Source organism: Mesoplodon densirostris, chromosome 12 (assembly GCF_025265405.1).
Source record: "Mesoplodon densirostris isolate mMesDen1 chromosome 12, mMesDen1 primary haplotype, whole genome shotgun sequence".
Lineage (NCBI taxonomy): Eukaryota > Metazoa > Chordata > Mammalia > Artiodactyla > Ziphiidae > Mesoplodon > Mesoplodon densirostris.
The window spans coordinates 52,550,941-52,564,953 of NC_082672.1; the positions used below are offsets into that span (position 1 = coordinate 52,550,941).

General features: G+C 37.3%; 1 protein-coding gene across 3 annotated transcripts in view; it reads left to right on the top strand.

Moving 5' to 3' along the window:
- The window catches only part of PDSS2 (decaprenyl diphosphate synthase subunit 2), a 267,557-nt gene that overhangs the window by 166,026 nt on the left and 87,518 nt on the right, over positions 1-14,013 (top strand). For all 3 annotated transcript variants that reach the window (XM_060114836.1, XM_060114837.1, XM_060114835.1), the window contains one exon: positions 9,061-9,135. In XM_060114836.1, the coding sequence (XP_059970819.1) occupies positions 9,061-9,135 (75 nt within the window). The remainder of the gene's footprint in view (positions 1-9,060; positions 9,136-14,013) is intronic.

Genomic DNA, 14,013 nt, shown 5'->3' on the forward strand with positions numbered 1-14,013 from the left:
GCATATTTCAGCAATCTAAAGTAATACCCGCCCCATAGCTGATTCACTTTGTTATAAAGCAGAAACTAACACACCATTGTAAAGCAATTATACTCCAGTAAAGATGTTTAAAAATAAATAAATAAAGTAATACCCCAAATTAGTGAACTCATCTTTATGGCAGATTTGTGATGAGAAACTTAGGCTTTATTTTTTCAAGTGCTTTAAGCCATAAGGTGATATGCAGATGTAAATTTCTGAAAATAGTGTTTGGACAAAGTGGTAACTGTGCAAATTTATTTTGAAATAGTTAAGATTTATAAAATGAATTCAAATATTAGAAGAGTATTGGTAATTCAACGAAAATTTTTGTGTGCATGTGCTAAGCATTAGAGATAACAGTTTAAAAGTCAATTGTGTATCTTTATAGACTTGAGAATTTCAAACCCAAGGGCATCCATTATTTGATTCAAGGGACAATGCAGCTTGTCTCAAGTTTCTACTACCTAATTTTTTTAAAGGAGGGGAAAATGGATTATCTAATTTTCTAGAATGCAGTATTAGTAGGGCCAGTTATTTTAGGAATTTCATTGAATCACAGATTTTGAAGAGCTGCGAAGGTATTTGGAAGAAATACAATTACAGTTTTAGACAAGATGCATGGATTTTAATGCATATGAGTCATGCTTTTATTTCTGTGACTGCCTTTGAAGTGCCGACCTTGGGATGTCTCTAAATTACAAACATCTGCTTTTCAGTGTGGCAATTTGAAGAGGAACTGATTGTGCTGAAAGGTGAACTGTGTTACCCAAAGGACATGGTATCCCTGGAATTTGCAAGATGTATGTGTGAATTCCAGAAAAATCCTGAAATTTTTAACTCTTTGGCCAATGTGGTCTAAACCAATTTGTTTTCATGAATCTAATAAGATTGAAGCTAATAGTCAACATCAGTTAATGTAAACCAACAAGATTGATATGCACTCTAACAGAATATATCCCATAGTATCCAAGAATGATTCTGTTTTATCCTGCCTCTGTTTACACTCAGTTAATTTACATGCTTTTGTTATAAAGTGATAAAGAAGTTAACACCTTTACAAATATATTTCAGAATAACAGTGTTAAAACTGCATGTCGAAAATTTGAGGAGTCTGTTTGCAATTCAGATGGCTAACCAAAGTATGAGCTATACATGACGTATATCAGCATGATGTAAGATAATGGTTCAAACCACAGATCACATCCTGTTTATTGGTGGGTGGTGAAATCGTTTTAGTAAATCACTATCAACACTTTTTTTTAATGAAATGCAAAAGAAAAGAATAATGAAAACTTTTGTTTTATAGAACTTTTCACTCATTTTTGTGCATATGCATGTATGCATACACTGTGTCATGATGTAAAATATAGTTCTTACTCTGGGTTACAATTGAAAAATTTTGAAAGCTGGTACTACTAGGCAGTGTTCTAGCAAGCAGCATCCTTTCAGTTGCATGAAATGCTGTATTATGATTCTGGTGTTCTGAAGATTCACATTGTAAACGTCTCAAAAGTGGTATTAACTTTTCAGTAAAATCATACTTGGAAAACCTTAGTTAACATCACTGAGAGGGCCCTCAAATGAAGAAGCAGTGAAAGCAAAATGTAGGTTATCAGCTACATGGGGAAAAGTGTACAGATCATTGAAATGGCAGACATGATTCTCTTCAGAGAAAGTCCAGTCAAAACATGGTGTAACAGTACCCTTAAGTAAAGAGCATATTAACGTGGACCATCCTGAGTCCAACAGACTTCATGTGCAGGAATTCTCATGTTGGAGAAGGTGGAAAATAAAGCAGCTGACTACTGTATGATAATGACAGACAGAATTGCTTTGTTTCATGACTAAGCATGCAATCCTCAGCAACTATTTACAGTTTTTGTAGCAATGCAAGGTACTTGACACAACCATTTTTTAACCTGCTGGAAAGCATCTCCTTTTTTTTTATTTCTTCTGAAAAGTTTCATCTTGATGTCAGCATTTTAAATTATCTGCCACTTTTCAGGAACCTAATCATTGTTTAAATAAATAAATGGTATTTTTCATTGTTAAGTGACAAACAAGGCCAAAAATCATGCACCTTCATTCAAAAACTGAACAACTTTTTTGGATTACTTTTGTATTGCTAGTAAAAGAAATCCACATTTTTGGCAAATTGACTATTCCTTACAATTGTTATGAGTAAAAAATGTGTGCAGCTACACATTTAGGTGTTTCTGATCACGGGGCTTACTGTTGATAAAGCACAGATACCTCTTACCTAGATATGCAAACTGAGGCCCAAAGAAGTGATGTGCTGGCCCAAGGTCATGCAGCTCATCTGTGTATTAATCCTCTAGGTGATCAAAGACAAATAAATGGCCTTTATATGGCCATCACTAGTCTCATTAGTACAGTGCCAGGTACATAGTAGGCTATCAACAAATGTTTCTGAAATGAGTGCACCAGCCAATATAATGTTAAATTTCAACACTTCATACTCAAGCCATTTTCCTGAACTTGTGGACTATTTAAGTTTTATCAGCTGTGATTTTACTTTTTTGGAGTTCACTGAATTTTCGTGAACCATTTTGACAAATGTTACCGGTAGTTAGAGTTTATAAACCAATGTATCAGCTGTTCTAAATTAAAAATTAAGATTACCAATTTGCTTAGTTTTTGCTGCACCTGTCCTACTGGTAGTGCCATTTCTCTCTCTGCTCTTCCCCCTTAGCCAGAAAGAAGTTCCCAACTCACTAGAACAGATTGCCATCCCTCCCACAAATAAGCACGGCCTTACACATTTGGCAGCATTGAAGAGGCTCCCTTCAAAAAGCTGAGTTAGAAGCTTCTTCCAGAACCCCTGTGAGTTAGTGGTATGTTTACTGCAACAGACCTTTCATCATTGTCTTCATTAAACCTGGTCTTTGTCTGGTAGGAAGGAGTGGAGAGAACCATTCTTTCACAGACTTCATCAATGGCTTATTAAAGCCACTCATTTATATTAATCAGAATGCAGATTAGGGCTCATCAGGGTTGTTTGTGCCCAGGTGGTGGGTGAGTAGATTCACCCCTTATTTGGCCACTGCTTCTGCTCCCCGTGTTCTTCAGAGGTTGCTTCTCCAACGAGGCTGCCAACCTGGAAGATCTGGCTGGGCGCTGAGGACTCCACCTGGAACCAGATAGTTTGCTTAAACCCAGTTTGTAAATGATAAAGTGCTTTACAAATGTTAGATATTATTGGCCTCTATGGGAGAGCGCTACTCCTTTACCAGTCCTTCTCTACCTCACCTTGGTAATGTAGGTAAATCTTTCTTCTTTAAAAGCAACTCTCAAATACTTTGTGCTCCATTTGTATGAAGAGGAACGGAAGAGTGAAGCTAACCACTCTGGTTACCATTAGCAGGCTATTCAGCATCCTTTATCTATAAAAGTATTTTTCTGTAAAATACTTTCACTGACAATATAGTTTTTGTGGCTTAAAAAAAAAATCTTGACAATATCCCTTCAAATGCCAAAGCACTTTGAAAAGAACATATTTACTCTAAATCTGTCTTTTGTTCCTCCCAAGATGTATATGAGAATTAATTTTCCCTCAAGGGTGTTTTACCTTTGCTACTGCTTCATGCGTTGCTGTTTGTTCCTGGGGATTGGGGGAGGAGTGCAATAGATTTGTGTGTAATTAATGCCATCAGAACTGCAGATGCGTATACACACATGACTGTTTCCTTTGCTAGCAGCTGTTAAGAGTACTAAAGACTGAGGGGCTGTGGGTTCATTTGCCTCCCAAATAGAGTGATGGATCACACGTTGTCCTGTCATTCCACGCTGTAGTAAAAAATGTCATTAAAATAACCTTTCCAGTGCAAGTTTTTGAAAGACAATTATAAATCTGTAGTAGCCTCCACAGTTTTAGTATACCAAGCAAATTAAGTACATAGCGACCTTTTAAAAGTGAATTAAAATACAACTATACTATACTATACTATACTACCTTATGACATCAACTCAGCTTATGCTGACTTGAGTTTCATTTGGGCCACATTAGTTTATAATTAACATTTTTCTAAAGATTTAGTTGTATTTTACTTTAAATTTAGTATAGGCACTCCTTTGCTCAAACCGAAGTGGTCTGGTTTACTAGTGAAACATGTACAACTCTGTTGAGTCTGTTCCATCTGTCAAATGCTGACTGTCAGTACTCCTGAATCACAGTTACTGAGAAAGGCACAGGTTGTCTGCACAGAATGCTTATCACCACTTACAGATCTTATTTTTGCTAATCAAGAGACTATAGATTGCTATATTCCATAAATCAATTTGTGGACACAGCTTAGTTTGAAGCCTTTCTGAGACTGAAACAGGGTATACTTCTTCCCGTCCCACCCCCTAGAAGTAGGTTTATTTTATCTGATTATGAAAGCAAGCTAATAAAAGGAGAGAAAACTTAGTACATTATATACTAAGCAATTATACATTTAAGCAATTCAGAAAAGTTGAAGAAAAAATTTTAATTAAAAACATCTAGAATCTTACCACTTACAGATTATCATTAATTATCAATATTTTACTGTTTCAGACTTTTTTCTCAGCATATATGAACACATAGATTGACCTCATTTTTGTTTTAAAAATACCTATCATGTTGTTCTGTTTTGTTTTGGTGTTTTTTGCGGTATGCGGGCCTCTCACTGTTGTGGCCTCTCCTGTTGCGGAGCACAGGCTCCAGACGTGCAGGCTCAGTGGCCATGGCTCACGGGCCCAGCCGCTCCGCAGCATGTGGGATCTTCCCGGACCGGGGCACGAACCCGTGACCCCTGCATCGGCAGGCGGACTCGCAACCACTGCACCACCAGGGAAGCCCATGTTGTTCTGTTTTGTAACCAGCTTTTCTTTTTCGTTTCCTTAAGAATATGTTATAGACACTTTTATATAGCAGTAAGTGAGGATGTTTTTTGGCCATTTGGTCATTACCACTTCCTACTTCTTTCAATTTCTAATTTTTAAGTTGAGAATTTTATTATATTATAATATATAATTATATAATATATAATTAATATATATTTATATATAATTAATTATATTATGTATAATTATATTATAATTTTATTATATAATAATTACAACACCTTTTGTAAGGGTATGCATCACTTTAGTTTTTCAGTTTAAAAAAAATCACTGAATTGTAGTTACCCTTGCCAAAAATAAAGAAGGAAGCAATTACATATTCCCTTGCAGTTGGTAAAATTTGTCCTGTAAATTAACCATTTAAGAAATTCATTCCAAAGGTCAGTTGTATTGGATCTGTAATTGTGCTAAGGTTCAGACAGATCTGAATACTACCTATTCCTTATCTTTCATGAGAGGGTAGTGATTAAAAGGGGAGAGATAACAGAGATTGTTTGCTTGAGAACAGCAATTTGATGTCCACTTCCTTTCCTATGCAACCTTCTCTCTGGTAGCCAAAAACGAGGTGGCAGGGGAAACCAGCTCATAACACTGACATTGTGAATGGTTACCACTTCTGGCTCACTGAAATCTAAGGTGTTACTTAGAAGATTGGGAGATAGTGTATGACATTGCTGTAGCGTAAAACACGACACAAATCAAAGAAAAAAGCATAGTTGAATTTGCATGTACAGGTAAGCAATTCTGCTCTTCTCACAACCAGAAATGCAGAAATGAAGAAACATATCTCCTATTTGATTACTCTCTAGGCAGGTAAACTAAACTTTATAATAGTGTTGGTGACAGTCATATAATCTGAAATAATGTTTCAGGATGCAACAAGTCAATGTTACCGAGACCTCTGATTTTGGTTAAAATAGTCTTTTCATGTGTTCTGTTGTTGAATTAAAACCCACTTTTTCTAGTAGAAAGTGTTTGCTTGCCCCCCGGGCTTGGAACAGAAGTCCTTGGTCTTTCTCTGGAGCACCAAAAAGTCTGGGACGGGGACTCGTAGTCTCAGACAGTCTGACAGTTGAGCTCTAGATTCTCTTCTGGCTGACGTTATCCTTGCTACCGTTTTAGGTTGCTTGAACAAATCATTCCTCAGTAATCTGAGGGAAGGGAGGAGCTCATTAAGCAAGTGCTTTCTTTTTTTTTTTTTAATTTATCTTTTGGCTACATTGGGGTTTTTTTGCGCGCGGACTTTTCTCTAGTTGCGGCGAGCAGGGGCTACTCTTCATTGCAGTGTGCGGGCTTATCTCACTGCAGTGGCTTCTCTTGTTGAGGATCATGGGCTCTAGGTGCGCAGGCTTCATTAGTTGCAGCACACGGGCCCAGTAGTTGTGGCACGTTGGCCCTAGAGCACGTGGGCTTCAGTAGTTGTGTCTCACAGGCTCTAGAGCGCAGGCTCAATCGTTGTGGCACACGGGCTTAGTTGCTCCGCGGCATGTGGGATCTTCCTGGACCAGCACTCAAACCCATGTCCCCTGCATTGGCAGGCGGATTCTTAACCACTGAGCCACCAGGGAAGTCCCAGCAGGTGCCTTCTTGTATTTAAGTACAGTAGTTATCTAAACAGTGAATGCCTGCGGTAGTAAACCATGTAATGAAAAAAAAAAGATGAGATCATTAAATGTTCTTGTTAACATATGTATGGGCTGTTAGCCCGGTGGTCTTCCTAGAAATATTTGCAATTTTAAAGGAGGATAATACTTAAACACATCTCTTTTTGGTATAATTTTAAAAGTAAACATCTCAGGCAGTGGAAAGATATTTAAGTGTGTGCTGGATTAGTCACTTTTGCTTGGGACATATTCACCTCCCCTAGGCTAGACTGCTTCTTATACTCTCTTGCCTTCCTGGACTTGTTAACCTAAGGAAGTCCAAAGCTTTTTCCTTGATGGTTGCTGTTGGCAGTGGAGGTGTATTCTGCTTAAGCAAGGACGGCCGTTTGGAAGTACAGGTCATTTACAAATTATAAACTTGTAAGTACAGATCTACATATATTTGCTAATTGCATTAACAGAAAAAGAATTGGAGAGTAAAAAGTTTTTGTTGCTTCTTCCTGGTCTGGAATTTCAGGGAAATAAAGGAACACTCTGTTTATCCAAAACCAGATCCATTGTTAAAATTAGTGTCGGAGTTTCTTTTTGTAAATCCCTCTTCACTTTGCCAGTGCTGGTCTCAGACCTCAAACTGTTTCAAAACCATAACATTTCTTAGTGACTGATTGATCTGTATTATGTGTCCAGCCATCAGAGGGATCTTGGGATGTTGCTTGTGTAAACTGTAATCCAATCTGATGCTGTGCATTTAGTTACAGTCTTTCATAGACCTATTGGCAATACTTTATCCTCCTGGATTTGGGAATAGAGCTTATCTGATACCTTCAGGGGGGAAAAAATCCATTCATTTTTCTCTCTTTCCCCACTTAAATAACTCAACACATCTGGTAACACTGTAGGATCATTGTCCTCGCAGTTCCTCTGCAGCTCATATTGCTACAATATTTCTTAAGGATTTGGTTACCTAAAGGGCAATGCGATTAAAAAAAAAAAAAAAAAAACTTTGTATAGGTCTTACAAATTAACCCATCTGCAGAGCTAGAAAAAAATAATCCCTTTAATCAGCAAAATTTCCATATCGGCAGGCTTGTGTGTGTTGTGCAGGATGCATGTAAATATAAATTTGGAGATAAATGCTTATGTGTTAAAATTTAAAGCATATCTTTCTACAAATTAATGTCATTTGCCTCTAAGAAAATGTTTATTAAATCCAAGGTACCTGAGATTGAAGTATCTTGTTGTTTGGGTCTGTATCCTTTGGCTTAATAATGTCTTCAGTTACAAGAATGAGAAAAGCTGAAACAAAATCCTTTAATTTAGTCAAAACTGAGCTAAATTTTAGGAAGCAAAGAGTGGAAATCTGATACAGGACTGCATAACATAGGAAGCTAAGTATACAAGATACTAAGACTTCTAAAGAAGCGGGTAGGTTTGCCTTGAGGAATTCTTGTTTGAAATGGCTGCACTGAACATTATAATAAATACCACTGTTTTATCCTCTTGAATTAAGATGGTTTATGCAAACAACTCTAAATTGTACAGTAGTTCCAAAGAGACCATTTACTATTTTCTGCTTGTTTTGCATTCTGGAACAAGTTCAAAGCTTTTGATTTTGTTTGATTTTTTTAATAGCCTGGGCCTTGAAAATAATACAGGTTTGATACAATTTCAGTATTACAGTTCTGTAAAAATTTTCAGTGTTTAAGGTACATTTGACCCAGGGGCCCTACACCAAATATATCCACAGTGCAGTTTTAGTACAACAAAATGAACACATTAGAAAGGTTGCTTTTCTCTCTGTATTACGTATGAAAATTAGCATTGTGATGCCTCCCAGAATGGGGATATTGAAAAAGTATCCACCTGACAGAAATAAACATTGAGCAAATAAATTGGGTTAAGGTTTCAGTAGTTATCTGAGGGACTTCCCTGGTAGCACAGTGGTTAAGAATCCGCCTGCCAATGCAAGGCACACGAGTTCGATCCCTGGTCCGGGAAGATCCCACATGCCGTGGAGCAGCTAAGCCCATGCGCCACAACTACTGAGCCTGCATTCTAGAGCCCGCGTGCCACAACTACTGAAGCCTGCGCACCTAGAGCCCGTGCACCACAACAAGAGAAGCCACCACAATGAGAAGACCGCACACCGCAACGAAGAGTAGCCCCCGTTCGCTGCAACTACAGAAAGCCCATGCGCAGCAACGGAGACCCAACGCGGCCAAAAATAAATTAATTAAAATTTTTTTTCATTAGTTATCTGAAATTTAAGCTTATGTTCAATATGGCTATTACTCGATTTTCACGTATATTAAATGCTATGCTTACAAGATTTTTTTTTTTTTGCTTGAATTATGACCGGAAATATTGGATCACAGCTCTAATATCCAGGTGGGCAATGCCATTTGCCAGGATCTTTGCACATAACCTCATTTTTTTTTTTCTATCAAGCATAATACTGCCTTGCTACTAAGCCTTGTGAAGCATTCTGAGGTAAAAATAGGAATACATTTTTTAAATTGTTTCTTTTGATTTTTTTCTTGTTTTTTAGGTTGTGGAACTTTTAGCAAGTGCTCTTATGGATTTGGTACAAGGAGTATACCATGAAAATTCTACTTCAGCAAAGGTAAAGATTCGCTAGTCATTATAAAATGTTAGGTTAAAAACCCTCATGGCAAAAGTAGAATTGACAAGCAAAAATATCATTCTTGTTTTGTGTTTAAATTGTTCGTGACATTTTTTTAGATTAGTGTTTTGGCTACAAATTCATGGTCATATGCTTTGCACATAGCAGATTTAGCCAATTAAAACAACCTCTTATCCTCTGGCTGGATTCAAAGTCTGTTCAATCTGCAGCAGCCCAGAAGACACCAGGATGCTTCTGGCTGGCAGGTAGCACTGTCAAAAAGGCAGGCAGGCTAGAGAAGCAGCTCACGCTGAGGTGGCTGGACCCAGCCTTTCCTCAGAAGAAGGGGCTTTCCATGTCCCAAAGGAGTGGACATGGTCCCAAGAAGGTGACTGTTGGGGGCATGAGGGAGGAATGTCTTTTATATCCAAGATCCAGAATTTACTGCATTATTAAATTCTCTGTGATAAGATGTAAGATGATTGCACAGTTGGATTATTTTGATTAATTTTATAGTTCTAGAATTAAGGTTTTTTGACTCATTTAGCAGGACATCTCAAAAAGGGTTACATTTTATTTCCTTAAAATGCAGTTATTTCATTTCAGCAGGATATTGAATGTGAAGCAATTGCTTCATTGACCACCACCATCAGTTAACATGTTATATAATATTATAAAGGACTCCTATATTAGTGTTTCATTATTCTAGCTTCTATAGCTTCTGCATTAGCAAGATTTCACTCACTGCAAATTAGAAAAAAATATGTATGTATGCACATCTTAAGCTTTTTGACATTTCCATTTGAAAAAAGAAAGACAAATTTTACTGGAAGTGAAACATAGGGCATGAGCAACTTGGATATGAAATTTAAAATTTAAAAGTATAACCCAGGGATTCTGGATGGTTCAGAGAGTGGTTAGTGAAATATGAAGAATTATACCTTGAACATCTGCTAACATTTGGTTCAGGGAACCATAGTTCCTGGCAGGCATATCGAACTTCACCTAAGCAGCATAGTGCTGTGTGGGGACCTGGCAGGGTATGTGACCACAGTAGACCCCCTTTGCTGTGTTTTTCAAAAACATACCATAGTTCTCTACCATGGCTGAAGGTTAATAGGAGATTGTAAAATGGAGGACTCCTGGTCTAGTTCCACTCATAAAAAGACCCCTGGTATATAGTATGATGAAGACGATGGTAGGTAAGCAAATAACACTGTGGTAAGTAATTCACCTGTTTCTTCCTTAAAGTCTTCACAGTAATCCTGCTAGCAGAGACTGCTGCTCTCCCCATTTTACATCTGTGAAAACTTGAGGCTTAGAAAAGATTAAGTAATGTGCCCATAGTCATACAACTTGTTAGTTGAGATTGAACTTCAGAGCTCAGGCTCTTAAACTCTCATTCACTGCCTCTGTAACCTTAATGAAACCTGATTTGCTAACATGCCTCTGCCATACCTGAGATCCTACCATATATGATGATTACAGTGACCTCTTCTGGCAGCTGAAGCATTGTTTTCCCCCCGGGATATTTCTAAGGTGTTCAGTTTAGTTCCATATAAGATATTAATGTTTTATAGTTAAATATCTGTTAAGTTTTAAGTGAAAGTGTTATTGTTGATTTTAAGGTTCTTGACTTATTCACTCTTAGCATTTGTCCACTATAATTACTCCAGTTTATTAATAATTTTGTGAACATTTGTTAAGTACTTTTTATATTTCAAGCAGACCTGCTAGCAACAACAATAAAAATGCTTAGCACTTCACAGTTTGCTTATACTTTCTTTCTACTTAATCACCTATGAAAAGGGTGACATTTGTTGGTACCCACTTTATAGAGGAAAAGCCTAAAATTCAGAGATGACAAATGCCAAGAAAGCATAGTGTCTGGAAATTGTTAATGCATGTTTGACAGTGACATGATCTGAACCCAGGTTTTTTGACTCCAAGTCCTATATAATCTCTTTCTTCCTGGGAAAGAGAAGAGAGGAAGCAGCAAAGTCTTTGAAGGACTGTTGATCATACATGAACCATCACTTAGCAAGCACCAGTTGCTGACTTTGATTATCTAATTTAAGTTTTACTCAGAAGACTCTAGCAATGCTTTGTCATCTGCCCTCTTTCCCCACCACCTTCCCAAACACATTTCTTTCAAACACTTGAGAACTTTTTTAAGCAGTTACATTTCTGAATATAGCCAAACCATTTAAAGAGCTGTTCTTTTTTTATAACGGAAACAAAAATGCATAGTTGAACTGAAGCAGTGGGAGTGCTTCTTGATGCCTCCATTTGCTCTTTAGGTCCAATTTAGGTTAACCACATTTCCCTTCCTAACCAGAAAAATTCTGAGCTTTTTTTCCCCCGCTTCTGCGTGCGCTTGCCATTACCGTGGCTGTTCAGAATCTGGTTTTTCTAACTTGGCCCAGGAATCATTTCAGAGACAGAGAGAGCACTGCCCCCCACATGGAGTGCCTTCAAGGTTTTCATGTTCTGACAAGATTGGGAAGCAGCCACAAGTGGAGGTCATGTGGGAAGTGAGTTGCACAACCTCTGTAGCCTGAGGCCAGTTCAGTACACAAAAGAATTGCTTTGTGATTTAAAATAAGCTGCAAACCATTTCATCTCTCCAGGGATAAGAGGATACAATAGTGGTCTGTTTTCTATATGGCTACTTAATACAGTGATGGAGAAGCTGGGTAGTATAAAAATAGCTTTCTGTGGAGTAGTATCTCTGTGACTAGGGTAGATGCATTAAAGCAAATGGAGGGGAATTGTAACTGAATATGTTAGAAATCACCTTCTCCAGAAGTTTGTAGAGTAATTACCTAATCCTCCTTAAAACTATGAAAATTTATGTGACTTATGTTAGTAATACTTAACAGATTGTACGTAAATCGGGATTCAGTGTTATTTGGCAATTCATCCTTGTTCTGTCCATTGAAAAATAACATTTTCATTTTTGCGTTTGCTAGTTTGCGAACCATTTCTTCCTTGAAATAAAAATTAGCCATTGTGCTTTCTTTAGTGTTTATATCTCCCTTCACTTTACCTGCTTTTTTTTTTTGTTAGCTAATTGAAGAAAGAAGCACATCAAATAGAAAAAATGCACTTTAAATGGTCGTTGGCCATCCTAAGAGTTCCCTAGTCATTGTATTCGTATTACTGTGCGTGCTAAATATTTTACATTTTAGCAAAATTTGCTTTGAATCCATAGGCCATTATATGTAAAATCTTTTTAACACAATTATCTTATTATTATAACTTGTTTTCTAATTAGAAAAGTAAATATATGTTCATTAAATAAAAATTGAAAGTACAGAAAAGGTCAAGAGGAAAATAAAAATTATTTTATATAAGCCATCCCCCAGAAATGAATCATGATTACATTCTAGTGTATTTCCTTCTAGATTTCATTCTATATTTCTCCCATTTTTGAGTTATTATTGTACATATAATTTTTCGTCCTGATTTACTCTCCAGGATAGTCATTTTTGTTATTAAAAGTCTTCAAAAATATTTAATGGCTGTTTAATATTTCTTCATACTACTGTACTATAATTTACTGAATCAGTCCACAGTTTTTGGACACTTACCTTGTGGTTTTTTTTTTTTTTACTAATTTAAACAATATTGTGATGAACATTTTAGTGTACATAACTTTGCTCTATTTCATACTATTTGCTAAAAAAAAATCTGACAGTGAGATCCTTGAATTTAAAAAGTAAGAATATTTTCAATATATCCCTAGGCAGAAAAGGACTACTGTCCTTAGGAAAACTGCTTGTAAGGTTGGCCCTTGGATTTTAGGGATGTTTCCACCATTCTCTAACTGATAAGGGCAGTTCACTGTACCTAAATTCTCTGCAAACAATGTTATTTATACTGATCACCTGCTTTCCTTCTGGGAGTCTAGAATTTTGGTACATGCTAGGCAGAGGTTGCCTACATCACCAATTCCAACAAAAACTCTGAAAACTGAGTCTCCAATGAATACCCCTGCTAGACAGCATTTCACATATGTTTTCATACATGTTAGTTCTTGGAGGAATTAATCACATCCTGTGTGACTCCACTGGTAGAGGAAGGATTCTTAGAAGCTTACACCTGGTTTCCTCCAGACTTCATCTCTGCACCTTTTTCCTTTGCTGGTTTTACTTTGTATCCTTTTGCTGTAATAAACTACACCTGTGAGTTCAACTATATGCTAAGTCCTGTGTATCCTCCTCACAAACCATCAAACCTGGGGGTGATCTTGGGGATCCCAACACACTCTTTTTCTGATTTTTTATTGTTTATTTCCCATCCACTCCTGCTCCCTCCTTAGGAATCTAATCAAGGTCCTCTGTAAGGCATGTGTCTTCAACCCATGTTGGTGTTGAGATGGATAACAGCAGACTTCGTCCCTATTTTCAGAGGTTCTGCTCATATTAGCTTGGTCCCAGTCTCAGGAAAGTGAGAGGGTTTTAAAGAGAATCCAGTTGTCTTGGAAAAGAACTGATTTTAACAGAGTCACTGAAATTGTGACTATAAATAAAGATCTGTTCTATTTTTTTCTAAACACATTATATTTCCAGTATATTATTCTCTTATGAGGAATATCATTGTTTTTGTGGGGCAAGATAACTTCTATCCACTTATTTGTTTTATCTTTTTCTTTTTTAATTTTTATTTATTTATTTATTTTGCGGTATGCGGGCCTCTCACTGCCGTGGCCTCTCCCATTGCGGAGCACAGGCTCCGGACGCGCAGGCTCAGCGGCCATGGCTCACGGGCCTAGCCGCTCTGTGGCATGTGGGATCTTCCCAGACCAGGGCACAAACCCGTGTCCCCTGCATCGGCAGGTGGACTCTCAACCACTGTGCCACCAGGGGAACCCTA